General features: G+C 30.0%; 1 protein-coding gene across 4 annotated transcripts in view; it reads right to left on the reverse strand.

The window, feature by feature from the left end:
* Nucleotides 1-18443, reverse strand: part of LOC107456032 (protein qui-1) — a 224791-nt gene that overhangs the window by 30538 nt on the left and 175810 nt on the right. For all 4 annotated transcript variants that reach the window (XM_016073796.3, XM_071181411.1, XM_016073797.3 and 1 more), the window contains 4 exons: nt 16493-16665; nt 15673-15763; nt 11854-11969; nt 3464-3581 (listed from right to left, as the gene is read on the reverse strand). In XM_016073796.3, the coding sequence (XP_015929282.2) occupies nt 3464-3581; nt 11854-11969; nt 15673-15763; nt 16493-16665 (498 nt within the window). The remainder of the gene's footprint in view (nt 1-3463; nt 3582-11853; nt 11970-15672; nt 15764-16492; nt 16666-18443) is intronic.

The raw sequence follows: 18443 nt of genomic DNA on the forward strand, positions 1-18443 counted from the left end.
GAACAACCGAAACTCACCACAGTAAAGATGATTGCACATCGAGTTTCACCTACACTTTACCCAACCAACCATATAAGTTTTTGGTCAGGTATATACACAAAGACTCTCAACACTGTATAGGACTCTTTGGTTTACTTAATTGTTAAGGTTTCATTTCGATTACACATCTAAATTCTGATCTTTTGGAGAAATGAGGCGAAACTCAAGACTCGGATATAGCTTCTCTAGTTTCAGGTTAACATATTTTATTTGAATCTTCTGCCGCAAGTTTGACACACATTTCCACATCTTGGGAATGATAGAGAAACTCTAATTCGCGGAGTATCTGCATTAATTCCAATAATTTCAAAATAAACCGAAGCTTGGAAGTTTATGTTCGGTAGTATGGAATTTAGTCTTTTCTCAACAAATACCTGTCAGCCAACAATATCTGCTGTACATTACAAATGCAATCACCTTAGGGTATTGACCAGACGCGATCTGTTCCAGAAGGTTAACTGTTGTCAATCGTAGGTTGAATCAGTAGGGTATTAAAAACAAGACAGTCTCAAAGAAGAAGACTGTTGGAAATTTCGTACAACCAAAGATAAATTTTCTAGCTCTGGATTACTTTGAAGCATTAATTGGAATTCTTGTGGGGTATATCCTTCTTCGATGCTGCTGTACTTAAGTGAATATGATATTAAATCACATGTTAATTCGGACACTGCACGCATTACAGTTTATTTATCATTCCCAGGATGTGGAAAGGTGTGTCAAACTTGTGACAAGAGCTTCGAATAAAATGCTAGAGATCTATACCTAATCTATCCGAGCAACACTAAGATGTCGATAAGTCATTTTTCCAAAAAAATTTGACTGTAGTTAATTTTAAGTATGATGCACCAACGAAAGATATAAATATATTTTAAAATTTTTTATTCCGTTTTTGATTTTATTACCATAGGCAACTTTTTCGCTCTAACGAGCAAAAAAAAATAAATATTTTTTCGAACCATTCTAATACATATTCTATTATATTTCTACTGAAATAAATTTAAAAACTACACATAAGTTTTTGAAAACTGTTCTGTACGCAATTTTGAAACTGTTCGCAAATTTTTTTTAAAGAAAATTTTGATTCATCACATTTTAAAAGTGCATTTTGGTTAGTTTAAATGATTTTATTTTATTAGCATACAACTGAGCGACAACCAAGCGGATACAAAATTTGTATTTTAACTACAAAAATGTAGTAAATTGATTCATTATCTAGATTACATTAAAAGATTTTCGAGCTAACATACTTGTGACTAATTAAATCAATTTTAAAAGATTGCTGCTCATTAATTATATTTAAAAGATAATTAAAAATAAGTAATCCTAATATAGACAGATGTTTTCAAATTGCATTTGAAAAAGATGAACTATTTTTATTTTAGAAATATTGCAGCTAACATCAATGCAATTTTTCTTTTTGCAAAATGTTTGAATAAATGAAAGCACTAACCGAATATTCATAATAGTGCAACAATTATGTTTGCAGAAATTATACTAAAATTTGTAGTTAAATTCTTTTAATTGCGTTTCTGAGTTACCGTTCAAAAATAAGTATTCGTAAAATCATTTCTATGGAACGCTAATGAGAAAGTATTTTAATGATGATTAAAAAGTCTTCACCTTTTACTCGACGTTTTAAATTCTTCAGGTGGTGCTTTTAAATTGATGAACGACAAATTAATGGGCAAGCGTCCAGAAAAAAAGAGAATACATGCTTTAACTTCCCTTTCCCGATTTAGAATCATTAAATTTAATTATTTTGGAATTCATTAAAACCAATACCGTTTATGTAAGGGAGATTTCTGAAAGTGTGTGAATGGTACTAAACTGAGGATATAAACTAGGTTTATAAATATTTAGCAGCTGCTTATATTTGAGGATGCAAACTAGTTGGGCTTTAGAATAAAACTTTGAAATATGCTTTATCTGCCGAATCTAATGCAACTTGATATTTTATATTAAAATATTTCCCTTTTTATTTAGTAGCTAGAATAGTTTTTTTTTATTCCTTTTTTTTTTACTCTTGATTAGAGAAAGCTGCAGTGTATGGAATATGGATTATTACTAATGTGGTTATTAATAATAATCACTGACTTGTATGTCACATTGCTTGGTATAGACTTATTCGATCTTTCCAACACCAGGGTTTCTTAATAAGTATTAATCGCATTTTATTAAAACAATATTCATCGATTATTTATAATTATCAAACAAGACCGTTAAATTGAATTTTGAGTTTCATAAAAATGCATTTATGGAATAAAGAAAAGCGATTTTTCTTTAACTGTCTATTTAGTACTCATTTTTAGGGAAACAAATGCAAGTTAAAGACATTCATTTTAAAATGGAACAAACAAATGACCTTTTTTTACTGATCACCTGAAATGAAATACTTTACCATTACCAACTTCAAAAGGCTGTAAACCTATAAATCTAACGACTCGAAACTACTTCTGTTTTTCCAAAGGAAGAACAAATAAGTTTTTCAGACTACATTTTTGGTCGCATTTTTTATTGCTAGTATTTATCTGCTCTTACAGGACTAAAGAACTACCTAATTCTCTACGTTAAGGATAAAAATTCAAATTCTATCTATAAAAAATATGTTGATTAAAAAAAAAGTGTCTTTGTGTTTAATTTTATAGTTTAATTAATAGTTTTCTTTTTAGAATTTGAAATTTCATGACTTATTCTAGGTTTACTCACTTTTTATCTCTATATTTTAAATTACTTACAGTGGTGAAAGAATTTGCAATGGAAAGTTTCTCCCATGGTGCAGCTAACTCGTAACTAATAACGCCATACCTTTTTTGTTACATATTTGACATGTTAAAGATTTATTCGACGAAACACACTAACCATTGCATTTCTACGCGCTATTGGTATTAAGAATTATATACAGCTGTTTTATAGCATTTTTGTCAGATATTATTCTTTTTTTACTGTATTACTTGTGAACTACTTTATAATATTATCTATTTTATCGTATTTTGTACTTTCGAACATGATTATATATTATTCTTATTTAATCTGCTTCAAAACCATTTGTTTGACATGTGTTCAGTTTTGGTCTTAGAGAAAGTTAACTGTACAAACAATTAAATTTGTGAATAATAATTATTTATAGTGATACCTTTTTTTTCTTGGATAAAGCTGATTGATACGCGTTTTGAAAGAAATTTAATACACAAAAAATAGAGGATTTGTCATTATACAGTTTATTGTGTACACAATGCTGATAGCAAACAAAAATAAAATTTTATTTTATTTTTTAAATAAAAGAATGTCTGCAAGAGGCTTTTCAAAAGTTCGATAGTCGAGATCATCTTACAGTTTATTAAAGTACACAACGCTGAGAGCGAAAATATATAAATATATAAATATATATATATTATTTAGTCTTTTTTCTTCGAAGAAAAATTACCTGCAAAAGGTTTAAGCCAATTCAAAAGTTCGGTGGCAAGTTGAGAAGAATCTTGGCTCAAAATGTCCACAGCTTGCTTTGTGACTGCAGACAATAACTCAACCTCCCAGTCTATAATCTAAAATAGAAAAGAGAGGAAAAAAAAGAAAGAAAGAATGAGCGAACTATAATATGAGCTATAAAATAGATTTTAAAGAACATGAAGAATTGTTAAGTACGCTATAAAAATCCGTTCATAGTCGATTTCAATCGTTTCGAAGAGGAAAATAAAAGTGTGAGGAAGATCTACGCAATTAGAACTTCACTCTCGTTTAACATTTTTGTGTTTAATTAAGTGGTGAACTGATATGGAATTGTTTACTGAATGTAAAACTAAGAACACAATTTTTTTGTTTATTTTAAAATTAAAAAAAGTCATTGAAGATATAAATTAATTAAAATGCCAGCTAATAAAATTTGAAAGCTAATTCCAAGCTTGTTTTAAACAAATTCTGATTTTATTAATTAAAATGATTGCATTCATGGATGAACTTCTTGGTATTTAATAATGGCCAAATGCAAAATACCATTGTGTCCTTGCGTTAAATTAGAGATTAATTACACAGAAAATGTATTAAAATTATTTTTAATCATTCTAAAAGGGGTTTGTATTCTGAAAGATTAATTACTGAACTGGCAGACGATATTCTCATCATGCTAAAGAATTTTTTAGGCACTCAACTGCTTCTAAGTATTTGAAATATCTTATTTCGAAGTAAGTTAGGAATTAAAACTTTAAAAATAAGCAAATGCCAGTTAACACAACTTTTAAAAGCCAATTAATTTTACGTAACGCTATTTATTTTTAAAATACTTATCAGCACTTTAAACTTGCTCTGCTTTGATTAAAATATTAATTTTAAACTTGTTCAACAATTTAAAGAGTTGAAATTATATTCCTCATTTTTGTATTGAAATTATTTTGTTAACTATCGTATTCGCTTGTTTTTATAAAGTAATGTTTAATTATTGACTGACTCGTTAATTAATTACAGAAAATTTGTTTACGTTAATTGTTAAATAAAGAAATTCTGATTGCTGATTTCTTGCATTTTTAAAATTGTTCTAAGCATTAATGGTCACGGTCATAAAAGCCAGGTCTACCGATTTATAGTGTGGTATCAAAGACTAAAATGCTTTGTTTTAACCCTTTATAAGGCCAATTTTTTCTAGTAATGTTACAATTAAAATATTTTTTCGTGATTAAGATTGATTTATAAAAGAAATTCTTTAACTTGTCATCTGAAGTTTTTCTAATTTGTAAGACCATTTTTTTGGTGAAAAGGTGTGTTGGGATTTTAATAAATTGATTCGTAAGGAGTTGGCGGTAAACTTGAAATTCCGTGCTTAAAAGAAAACGATTTTTTAAATGCTGACGAATTTATAAATTTATAAATGCCCCCCCCCGTTAACTTTTCTTCTCTAATCAGTGTTAAGCCTTTCTGAAAAACCTTTATTTTTTTAATATATTAATTTTCAGGTAGGAAATTAGCTGTCTTTGCTAAATGCTTAATTGTAATAGAACATTTCTCAAAAGAACTAAAAGTAAAGTTATATTTTAATACTCGAATCTGCTGATGTACAATTTACACAAACAGTTGTGAGTATGTTGGTTGGAAGAAAAAAAATGAAACAAAGGTTATCTAGAAGATTTTTTTTATTTTTTTTATCGTGTCCATGGACAATTAAATGGCCTCGTGTGCCTTCAAAACAGCATCCGCAAGCTCCAATACATCATTACTGTAAAGGATCTCACGAAGTTCTGAAGCCAGTGGCACCATACCCAGTTGTAAAACGTATGGGGAAAGGGCTGGGTACTCGAGAATGTGATTCGGGGTAAGTTGGACATCGCTGCAGTTCTTGCAGGGAATGTAAGTTCTTATTTCGTCTGGAGGAATTTTCATCCCTTTAAAGTAGTTTGTTCTTAGTCTAGTAATTGTTGATGTCAAGATTCGGGAACAATCAAAGTCAGTAATGAGGGATTTCCTGAAGGAATGGTGTAGAAGTCTGTGTCTTGCAACTGCATTTGCGTCTGCAAGCGTGATGGTGGTGCTATGTTGGTCGGCACCTCTGCCTTCTTTAATCTAGAAGATTAATGACTAGAAGCAGAAAGGGATATATGAAGGATTTTACGCCAACGGTGGTTACCGATTCTTCTTACAATCTCCTTGGTAACCCTAATCTGGAGAATTTTGAAACCGCTTGTCATTACTCTCTTCAGATTTTAGGAACTCTATTCATGACCATATTTAGAATTATTACTTTATCATTTCCACACGACGTTAAGTTCGGAAATGGGAGAGATGAAATTAATTTCCATTTGTGAGGGCTCATTTCAAGTTCAGTTGGCTACTGATATTCCAATACGCTCAATATTTAGGGAAGAGTTTTCCCATTTGATCTCTCAATAGTTACCTATTAATCTATTGTATTGTTATTATAAAATATTAACATTTGCTTAAAATGATACAAAGGTTTGGGTTCTTTAAATGAGGAAAAGCAGTAGATAAACAAATGGCTTTCTGTATAAAATAGAGTTTCGTTGATAAATAAAACGAAACATCCGGAAAAATTGGATTCATAAATGATTTAATAATATCAATTCATAAACTATGTCTTAGTACCCTGTTTTAATATGCGCTTAACATGAAAAGTGTTCAAGAACTAAAGTAAAATCCAGTTTTTGTAAAAAACTTTTTTGAACCAATTTCAAGGCTCCCGCGATCCTAGTTCAAATTCAGAATCGTCAAAGGTTGAGAGAAAGGGAAAGCCTGGAAGGAGATTGGTTAGCTCACTTTAAGATTATAAGAGTCAAGATATAACGATGATAGATAGATATAAGACAGATAGAGAGTAATAGATAGATAGAGAGTAAAGATATAAGATATAAAAATAAGGGTCTAACTTGAGCATAGTATGTATAAATTAAGTTTTGTCATTTCCTTTTGGTTTCATTTAGTTCAACATTTAAAATCGTCTGTCACTCTTTAAATATTACAATTAATCGCTATAATTTTGTTTCATAATAGTCATATTTTATTTTATTACTCGCGTTGAACAGCTGATTGATATCGAATTTATTCAACATCGTAGCTTTGCTATTCTATACCCAATCTAGAAAGCAAGAGAACTTCTGGTTCAAGCATTAAGGCAAACTTTCATTCATGGAAGACTTTTTAAGTTAAATTAATCAGCACTTGTTTTTTTGTTGTATGCCTGTTCAGGCAGTGGGGGTGCGATTGTTCCCGGATTGTTCCTGGCCCATCTACGGCCAGGAATTCGACTTCTGCCACGCTATTCACACAATCACAACCCGTTTATACGGCGGGTCACATTCACACACAAAGGAGAAAGGACATGGAGCACACACACAGAGAAAGAAATATCAATGCCTTGCCCGGGATTCGAACCCAGGACCTTTCTGATGTAAGGACAGTTCCCTGCCCCCTACACAGGCTGGTCGGCATTCGCACTTGTACAACATGGATTAGGAAAACCACAGACACTTTCCAACGGTAAATCTGAAAGGAAAGGGATTTTAATTCATGGTTCGTCTACTCTTGGAGATGTTTTTCATCAACGCTGTGGTCGGTGCGAGACAGAAGTAGTATTTTTTCCCTTCGAGGGGTTACGAACCTGGATCACCTTGTTGGGAGATGAGAATTTTATCAATTCAGCCATTCCAACTCAGATTAGAAAAATTCAGAAGTGTAACAAATGTGCTTTATTAATATACGAATGATGATCAACAGTGATGTATATTAGAGGTATACCAGCAAGTTCGGTAAAAAGTATTATTATTGTCCATATGAATGCTTATAAAATATATATCTAAGTATATATTAACATGTTATAAACATATATATGCAATAAACAATTTTTTTATAATACTTTGAATCCATATTTAAAGTCGTAAAGTCAAAAGGGTTTTAAAAGAATAAATAAAAACAATCAGAACAAAAAACAATCAGAGTAATTGTATTCTGCTTTGCTTGAAAAAGCTAAAAAACTTAGAAACTTAACGCGAAATGTCAAGAAAATATTAATATCCTAAATTCAGTGAATTTCCAAGAGAAAGACATTTTTCAATTGACAATTGCTGAAATATTTTCTGAGTGCAAATAAGTTATTTAATAAATTAGCCATTTTTTTCCCTCGGCATTGTGGAAAACTAATTATGAGTCGAATTAGAAAAAAGGACTCAATTATCATTGATAACTTAATGAACATTCATTCCAAAATATTATTCCGATTTGAATGAAATTTATTTTAAAAAATGGTATGATTGTCGAATGGCGATTTGAAAATGTAATTCCTATGAGCTGCTGGTGCATTTCTAGAATCTCAAATTAGAAAGTGATTGAGGTCTCTATGCGTAAATAAATATTCGATGTACTTATTAATAAGTGTTTTGTCTCAAATAATGTAAGTGCAGATGAGGGGAAATGAAATCTTTTTATTTCTTAAGGTATACAGCGGCCCTCAGCGGTAGTAAAATTAACTACTCGTTGGACGATGAGTTTACGATCGTTTTCTTTTGGAATATCGTTTTCTTTTGTTATTTTTAATTGAATTTATGGAGTAATGTTGTAATCGTTTGGTTAAATGTTTTATTTTAATTTCTCAAATTACTCGAACGTTCCTGGCTGCGTGTTTAAGAAGGCAACACTGCATTTTCTTTTATACCTAAAATAAATTATAATTTGATTCAACTTATCTTAATTTTTGTGTTCTTAAACTTATTTTGTAGTTTAATATAACTCTTATTTATACGCTTGATATGTAACATTAACTAATTGTAGAATCGATACGTGTATTATTTCTTGTAGTTATTGCAGAAATGTTATTCGATAAATTATCGATATAGATCTTTATTTTCTCCATTTATTGCAGAACTTATCTAGAAATTGAATTAAATAAATATGAATAAGTAGGAGTAAATAGAAGTATGATAAAGACGCTAAATGTAGAATGCTTACTCTGTAAAATTAAATTATCAATTAGACGCTTTCTACTAAATTTGCTAGGCGGATCTACAATAAAAAAAATGGAAAACGAGTTGGTGTCACAGTGGATTGTTCTTAATTTATTTTATTAATCTTATATTGATGGGAAAGATGGTATTAATCTATATTAATTAGAAGGATGGTATTAATCTTTATTAATAGCAAAGATACTATTAATCTATAATGAAAGGAATGATGGTATTAATCTATATTGATAGGAAGGTCGATATTAATATTTATTGAGAGGAAAGATGGTATTAATCGAAACCAATAGGAAAAAGGGTATTAATCTACATTGATAGGAAAGATGATTTTATTCTATATTGATAGAAAAGATGGCATTAATCTATAGGGATAGAAAAGATGGTATTAATCTATATTGATAGAAAAGATGATTTTAATCTATATTGATAGAAAAGATGGTATTAATCTATATTGATAAAAATATGGTATTAATCTATATTGATAGAAAAGATGGTATTAATCTATATTGATCGAAAAGATGATATTAATCTATAGTGATAGAAGAGATGGTATTAATCTATATAGATAGAAGAGATGGTATTAATCTATATTGATAGAAAATATGATTTTAATCCATATAGATAGAAAAGATGATTTTAATCTATATTGATAGAAAAGATGGTATTAATCTATATTGATAGAAAAGATGGTATTAATCTATATGGATAGAAAAGATGGTATTAATCTATGGTGATAGAAAAGATGATTTTAATCTATATTGATAGAAAAGATGATTTAAATCTAGATTGATAGAAAAGATTGTATGGTAGATAAAGATGGTAGTGATAGAAATGGAATACCCAATTTTTTTCCTCTTAGTTTTTTCCCCTCCTTTTTTATCTATTTATGCGTGTAAATCGCTGCAACTTGTTTAATAATTTAACTCATGCATCATTGATTTTTTCCCTTTATATAATGTAATCGAAGATTTATAACTAAATTGATTTCATTGAAGTTTCAGTTTTGCTCTTTTATGAATTATCATATAATTTAATTCATTATTTTATGCGCTTCTTAGCATTGTTCGATTTTTTGATCCAAAATTCCGAATAAAAGTTGTAATTATGCTTATTACTCTTAAACGGATGAATAAAATGTTATTCCTTTTAATGAGATTCTCTTATGAAACAATAAATTTTATGAGGCATATTATTATTATTATTATTAGTTTAATTTTAGTAGTCTGAAAAAATGTATTGATGCTCTTCATCACGATTATCATCGAGTTTATTTCAAATTTGCGTGTTTAGCTCACATCGTAATGCAAATTTCTATTTTTAAAAATTGCACTCAAACGCAATTTTTTAGAGAAGGAGATAAGATCTCCGTGCAGTATTTGTCACGCAAAATCTGAATTAGTTTTTCGTGTTGGCAAAGACTAACATTATCTAAGTTAAATACATTTATAAATACTCTTTTGATACAGAATATAGTAATTTATATTTGACTTGTATGGAAAATATATTTTAAAATACAATATAAAATAATGGCGTATCTTCTTACTTAAATGAAAGTATGAGATAGAAGTGGGAAATTTTATCTTACCTGACTAGTAGTTTTAAATAAAGAAAATGGCATTAATTTAATAAAAAAATAAATTCCGCCAAAGCTAATATTAGTTTATGACCTAAGAAACGATAGATGAATGTATTTATAATTGAAAAAAAAAATCGTTGGTATGATTTCTGACTACTAATTGCTGTCACTATTTAAAGAAAGGGAATTCATAAATGTAATGAATCTCAACATTTCAGAAAATATTTCAACTGATGTAGTATCATTTACAAAATTAAATACTTGGTCAGTAAAATTTTTACTTCGAAATTAATCATTTTTTGAAGACCTGACGGATACCTATCATACGATACGTATTTTTTTTATTTAAGTGCAAACATCAAACATTGAGCCGCGATGGTCCAGGGGATAGAACGTTCGTCTCCCAACTAGATGATCCAGGTTCAAACTCCAGGGGTGGCAGATTAATACCAATTCTGCTCCCGACTCGCACCAACCACAATGCTGACGTAAAATATCCTCAATGGGGTAGACATATCATGGGTTTAAAGGCCCTTGCCATCTGGCTATTCATGAGAGGATTTCGTAGTTTTCCTCTTAATGCAGCGCAAATGCGTGTTAGCTCCCTCAAAAAGACCTCCCCTCTAATTTGTTTTAATGCTTGAATCTGGAGTTCTACTAAGTTGGGTTCAAAATTTCAAGGCTTTGGAGTTGAACATCGAAAGTCGAATAACTAACTGCCTAGTGAAAGTCGAATAAACTAAGAATTAAATCGGTTGGTCAAAGCTGGTTATAAAATATAAAGTAGGTAACATTGAAGGAAAATTTTAAGTTCAGAAAAAAAAGATAATTTAAATTTAGATTTGTTTCTATAAGAGCTTTGTTTTCGGATGTTTTCGCATGGTTTTAGGCAAACTACATGAGAATTACTGCTCAAAACTCTTATCGTAAAAGTGCCAAACATATAATACTGAAAATGACCAAATCACCAAGCACTTTTCGCATTTTAGAAAGTTAACATCTATATTTTTACTGATCCATAATTTTTAAAATTTGTTCCATATCAATTGAAATGTCATAAACCATTTTTATTTTTAAAAAAAAAACTAACTCAGTGGCGCGACAGCCCATTAAGAGGGCCAAGACCGACTGTGCCCATCTCAGTTTTCTTGACCTTGGGCTCTGGGGTGCAAGAGCATATGTTCCGGTCAGGTGGTCAGCCGAACGCGGAACCCCCAGTGTTAGTTCCCAAGCATGCTTGGTACTCATTTTATCGACCCACTGAAGGGATGAAAGGCTGAGTCGGCCTTGCCCGGCCCAAGGATCGAACCAAGGACCTGTGGCACGGCAGGGCGAAGCGCTAGCACTCAGCCACCGGGCGTCATTTTTATTTTTAAGATAATATAAATAATTTTAAAGGTTTATAGGCGATATATTGGTTAGGCTAATATGACAGTTATAAAATTTTGTATTTGAAGTTTATAATAGTTCACTGAAAAAAAAAAGAAAACAGGTATTTCTTTTCTTTTCGTCGCTTTTTTTAAGGAACCTTTTTTTAAAGAGGAGATTAAAGACTAATAAGCCGCAGTATATTTACCTGTTAGAATGCTTTGCAAATTTATTAATTTACACGACGCATTTCGATAAAAGATCTTTAAAATTTTACAATTAGTTTAAGGTTAAATAGATTAATATTAAATATTTATAAGGTAACACTTACAATTGAAACACTCTCTATTTAAAATACCCATTCTACTTAAGATGAAAATTATATACTTAAGAGAATGTTACACAAGTAGTACTCACGTGACATTTCACGAGCTCCAGAATACTCCTGACATAGCTGACAGATGCACTATTCAGTGCACTCTGAAGAAAATCGAAATTGCATATGGCATCTTTTTTTAACTTTTCTTTGTCCCCTAAATAAAAAAAACACACAATCCTTAAATTTAAATTGATAGCTTTCAGTCTATAATCAATATTCTAGTTACTATTGATGGATTGGATAAGAAATTTAATGCATTTCATGTAAATAACAAAAACAGCATTGTTTACTCTATTTTAGCTATTGGTGTTGCAAACTATGTCTGATTCTAAAAGAGAAAGGGGTAAAAGGAAGAAAGAACGCCAATCCCGGTAGAACTCCCTGAAGGAATTCCATTTTATAGTTGTAATAGATTTATTCTGCATTTTTTTTAATAGTTTAAGGGGTTTTCATACGAGATTATTAGTACGCTTATCAGTATGATTATTAGTATATAAAACACGAATGCGTATTTATTGTCATCAAACCAATTAAATTTCGTTTTTTGGGTTGGCGAATCAGAACCAATAACTGAAATTTTAAAACTGAAGTGGGCAGCCTTAGGCTTAAGCAAACAAGTTTACAAATTTCTGACCCCTTCCTTTGGTTTTTGTTGGAGCAAAAGATGTAAACTTTGTATATTTTTTGAATTTTATTATTTTTAAAAAAAAATTCTTTCCCTTAATAAAAAAGCTAATTTAAAATACAAGAGTGTCCAATGATTGCTCAAATGACGAGGGAATCCGAAAAAAACTGCAAGAGCAGTTCCGGGGTTCGTGAGCACAGCGAGCAGGGGGGTGCAGTCCATCTAAAATTTTAATAAAAGTCTTAAAAATGATGAGAGTTAAAAAGGCTTTCTAAGACCATTATTAAAATAAAAGTGCATATAGTAATTACACGAAAAATGAAACATCTTTGCAGGAGAAAACAAATTTATCAATGTTTAGTCTCTTGTAAATTGCAGTTAGTACTATTTTCATTTTATTATTAATTTTCAAATTTCAGGTACATTTTTTTAAAAAAAAATTCAATATTTCAGCAGAAATATAAAGTGCAGAAATAAGTTTCTGTACTATAATAAAGAAATTGGTATGAAGCTCTAAAATTATTTATATAGCATGAAATCGACCTTTAAATCTCACCTCATTGTTTAAAACTACTGAGACCTCTAAAATATATAAGAGTTTCACTCTGTAGTTTCTTATTAACAATGTACTTGTTTCGTATGCGCGACTTTAATTAAAGCCACTTTGTGCTTTCTTGAGCATAAATAGGTGCATTATTATGCTTATGAACGCAATCTTAGAATAAACTAGAAGTTTCATATTTATTCTACTTAAAATAACTCATTCGTAGTTAAGCTAGTATTTCCAATTATCCATCTACCTGCAAAATATATTTGTTATTCTAAACCTGTTTTACGTCAGCGGAAGAAAGTATAAATAGCTCTCTGTGTAGGGTTTGGGATTATTAGAATGCTTTAATGCATAAAATATATTGTATTATTTAGGTATATAGATAAACTTCCTCTCTATTGACTCTATTGATAACACATATATTTCTCTATTGATAACAGTACAGATTGGCATTAAGTGATCTAAATACCTTTAAATTTCCATTTCAAATTAGTAAATAGAGAAAGTTTGAGGAAAAATGCTTTCAATCGCATTTTTCTCAGAAAAGGAATATGAAATCGTAAACAAGTTGAAGGCCACAAATTAGTTCAGAATCGAAGAAAATTAAAGAGAAACGCAACTGAAATTCGACTGATCGCAATTAAGGAAAGTAGATGTTTAGTAAGTACATCAAAATATGTTTCCTTACAGTTTAAACATGAATGAGTTTTAATGCGTTTTATTTCCACCCGCAATCAAACATAATTTAGAGTTTTGTACTGATGAATCGAAACAAAATTTTCAAGTAATTTTCAATAATATTTGGTAATTATAAATTACTGAGAATCATGCACGCAATTAAAAGTGATTTTCTTAGAATTGAAGACAATGATTTTAAGTCACGAGTTGTTTAATATGAATTTATAAATGTGGCTTCTTTCTTTATTTCCTTCAAGTTCGTCATATTTAGTTCATTATCTAAACAAAAGCGAAAACTTAGAACTGCAAAGCCCGTAAGAAGCAAGTCTGGCATTTTCAGCAAATTAATTTATAGTTATCAAAAAGTTGGAATTCTTAATTAAAGATTAACAAGTTTTTTTAACTCAGAAAGTCAAACAATCAAGTTTATAAAAAGGAAAAATTTCGTTAAAAACTTGCGGACAGAGAATATTCAGCACATAAATTCCTATTTACATTTATATACTCTCTGCCATACCGAAACAGCAACATGTAGTTTTAACACAATTGATTAGGAAATACAACATATTATAAAAAGCTTGTGAGTGAATGAAAATTCCGTAATTGTCAGGAATCGGAGCCTATGAACATGCTTACCATGCAAGTGCACTGACCATAATTTGGTGGAAACGGTTTTAACGGTCTTCCAGAAAGCACTCGGATGATACACGAGTGAGGAAGAAATCTCCTCAAATATTTAAGAGCTCGCATTTCGTTATAAAACTTTTATTATCACGTAGAAATAATTTTGAGAAAAATGAATGCATTATTTCTAAGATACTAAACAATATTTGAAAAGTATATTCTGCTCGAGGTGTATTGGTTAAGAGGCATACCACTTATCTTTGTATTAAAAATGTATGGTACCATTGATAAACAAAATAAAAGGTGTCATAAAGCTAAATTCCAAGAAATTTTTTTTTTTAAAAATGTAAGAAAGCTAAAAATGTAGTTACTGGTGTGACGGAAATTATGTACACACTTTCCAGTCACTAAGTGGCTGTAATTGTAATGCAAGCAATGATAAACAGATGCTTTTAAAAAGAAACGAGTATAAGTATTTTAAGCATGAGAAACAAATAAAAAAATTTGATTTTGAAAAGTAGCGATTAAAAAGTAAAATTACACGTGCGAAACAAAAAATGAGCGATTTTAAAGAACATTTCACGGAAATCGAAAATTCAAAGCAATCGTAAAATTCATTAAAAAATTTATTTACAATGTATTAAATTTTAATTTAGTGATATAAACCTTTAAAATGCAGGAAAAAGATAAGAAATTATATTGAAATCGTGCACGCTGAAAGAAACCTAACGGGAAATCAAAATTCAATGTTTGCATATAAAACGAAATTTTAAATTATGCTCATTTTAAAACATTCAAATCTTTATAAATTTTGTTTTTACTTTCAGAATCTCTCGAAACAAATTGACTCGTTGAGCAAATTTCAGAGCATTATGATTTTTGGTTAAAAAATTAAGTACAAAAAATCCTTCGACATTTTCATAACAAATACTTGTTTTTTTTTACGAAAAAAAAATAAAGCAAAATGATAAAAATTACTAAATTTAAAATGTACTGAAGTACAAGTAAAAGTACGTACATGTTACTTTTACTTTCGTTACAAGTAACGAAAGTAAAAGTATTGCCGTGTATGTAACAGTGTTCCTTCACGCTTTTTGGCAATTTAAGATTTAGAAAGTTGTGAAACTCGTGTATAATTTGGAAAAGATGTCTAAAAAGTACTCAGAATGTTATTTTCATTTCCTGATTACATTCGAATGTGAAAATTATTACAGCGTAAAATAGTCGAATTATCTCAAGTATGCGCAGTTAATCGAATTAACGATTTTTAACTGGAGCACGCATGTTAAGGAGATAAAATAATCTTCTTTTCTGCAATGAAAATGTTTTAAATAAAAAGCTTTTGAAAAAAAGGCACTGTTAAATAAGAATATAACTTACCACTTTGCAAAAGATGAAACCAAAGTTCATCAATTTCTCTTAAAATATCACACCAGTCATCTTTTCGCTTCGTAACATCAAAATTTTCCTCCTGAAAAATTATTCATGAGTATTTCAACTTATTTTACTTTTTGTTTCAGTTCCATTAATTTATTATTTAATATTACAGCCACAAAAATTTTAAATTTCGAAGGGGTTTTATACTAAATATTTGTAACATTGGAAGAGTGAATAAAAGAGACGTAATTTTAAACTTTCACGCACTATTCAAACAGTAAAAATGCTCTATAGCATTTCCAAAAAGTATGGATATGGTAAAAAAAATATCGATAAATCTGCATCAGACCGAAAATCTAAAAACTGAATATTTTCGAGAGATATATTGAATTAAATCAAAATCGATCCCTCTTCAAACTTTAATTTGAAGGACTTGTAGAAAGTGGAATCAAGTTTAGTGTCTAAGTTTTTTTTAAAAAAAATTATATACTTTTTTTTCATTTGACATGGTTTTCTGGAGTCATGTCCATTTTAAAATATTTTCACCTCTTCTTTATTTTACAATTCTAGTGCCTATTGTAAACTAATATACAAAGAACTACAAGTCAAAATGAGGTGTTTTTTTCTGGATAAACCAAATTTGCAATAAATCAGGGTTTCCATTTTAAAATTTAAAGTTGCTTCTTCGCTCTATCCAAAAGGTTGTATTTTGTTAGCAAGTTTAGAATTATTGGATGTATATTTTGACTTTTTTTCATTCGTGGTTTTGTTTATAAACCTTCCAAAACCTCAGTATAATTTAAAGCAACCTGAAGTACAATACCTTGTCTTTTTCCATCAGGAATCCTAGCTGGAAGGCGTTGGCAAGTTCGGTGTAGCAGGCTTGTAGATCACGTGAAGTCTTTAAGTATTTATTCATGATGTACTTAGAAATGATATTATGACTCCAATGCAGGTATGGTCGGCGATCGACGTAATATTCTTTCAAGAGAGGCTCTGTGTATAGAGAAATAGATAAACCAGATAAAATATTTAGTGCAAAAAAGGTGAAGTTATACAGATTGTATATAATACAGTGTTTATTAACTTAAAGCGGAGGTTTCTTAGAGGTAGAACACATCATAAGGATTAAAGAATGCATAGCAATCTTTAATTGGAAATGTCGTACGTTACTTGGGTTTCTCCTTAATATGATTTACCTGTTTATCCGCTTTTGAACTAAATTTTATGCTGCCTAATAATTATAGTAGAAATTTGCATTCAAATAAGCTTATAAATAGCTATTTTGTCGTAATTTAATGATCTGGCGACAAACTTGAAAAACACGCCAAGTTGGGCTCCAAATCACCAAATTAAGATGAAACAGTTCTTTCTGAGCCTAATTAAATCCAATAAATAAAAACAATTTAAATGAATAAATAAAAAAAAAATATTGTGATCGCTTTATTACTATCATTGGTTACCCATTGGTAAAAATAATTTTTTTCTGGATGGACTCCGATAAACGCTACAACATTTCGAATCATGGGTTGCAAAAACTTTCCCAATTGATATTTATCTCCGGATTGGTATTTAAAGACGTAAAACCTACTTCTTCTTCAGTATTCATATTTATATTAAAATCCTTTCAGTATTCATATTTATGTAAACCGACAAGACAGTAATTATAAATTAATAATGAAAAGAATATAAAAATACTTTAAAAAAGCAGCACAGCAAGATCAAATAAAAAAATTTAAAAAAAAACAGATTGATGATATTTTTTTGAAAATGCAAAAGCATATTTTACTGCTGAATAAGTTTAAAAAGAGGTTTTTCAGTCCCGTGTTAAAATATATAATTAGTGATGCCTAAGTCGTAATATAGTAAAAAAATCGCTTTAATAACACAAAAATATATTGTTTTATCTAAATGCTGAATAAAAAAAAACTCTAAAAATTATCCACCAGCAGCGGTTACCATAGCAACGCATGTAATGACGACGGATGCGCACTGTTTACTATTACTCTTTAACACAGTTGAAAAGTGTGATGACGTCCAAATAAGATGAGCACGCCATCAATCCCAAACCAACACTCATTTTGCGAATGGGTAAAATATTAGTTCCAAAGCATGGACAGACAGTTCATATCATATGGAAACATCCCCACAGACGGACGATGTTTCCGGTTTTGAATTTCTATGTGATTCTCAATTCTTTTGATGTGCACTACCTTCTCTACAAGTTTGTAACTGATGCACTGATTCACCTTGAATGAAAATTGCATATTTGTATATAAATAATATTATACATACAGCGCGTAGCAACCAGCAATTTAAATTAGTCGCAATATTTAGGTTTGAGAGTGTTATTAAACCTATATATTGCGACTAATATGACCAAGCAATATTGCCAAGCCAAACTTATTGATCAACCTAATTACAACCAAGCTTATTATCAAACCTAAATATTGCGACTAATATTGCCAAGCTTAGCGATATTGCGACTAAATACTACCAAGACGATTTTCTCCTCAAAAAAGAGGGTTGGAAAGTGCAAGGTTATTCTCAAGAAGGAATATGTAAGATGAAACTATCTGGACGATGTTTTTCCAAACCAAATAGATTGGCCTCTGATCTGTCATGGTAAGTTTATTTTCTTGTTTTATTTATTTATTTTTTTCCTTAGGGAACAGCTAAAACGTGTTGATTAAGAGTCTTCTATTGCACCCCTAGAGAATATTTCTGAAAAAGTTGGCGTTGCATCTTTCGGCATCGTCGATGAAACCCTTTAC

This window comes from Parasteatoda tepidariorum, chromosome 5 (genome assembly GCF_043381705.1).
Source record: "Parasteatoda tepidariorum isolate YZ-2023 chromosome 5, CAS_Ptep_4.0, whole genome shotgun sequence".
NCBI classification, from domain to species: Eukaryota; Metazoa; Arthropoda; class Arachnida; order Araneae; family Theridiidae; genus Parasteatoda; species Parasteatoda tepidariorum.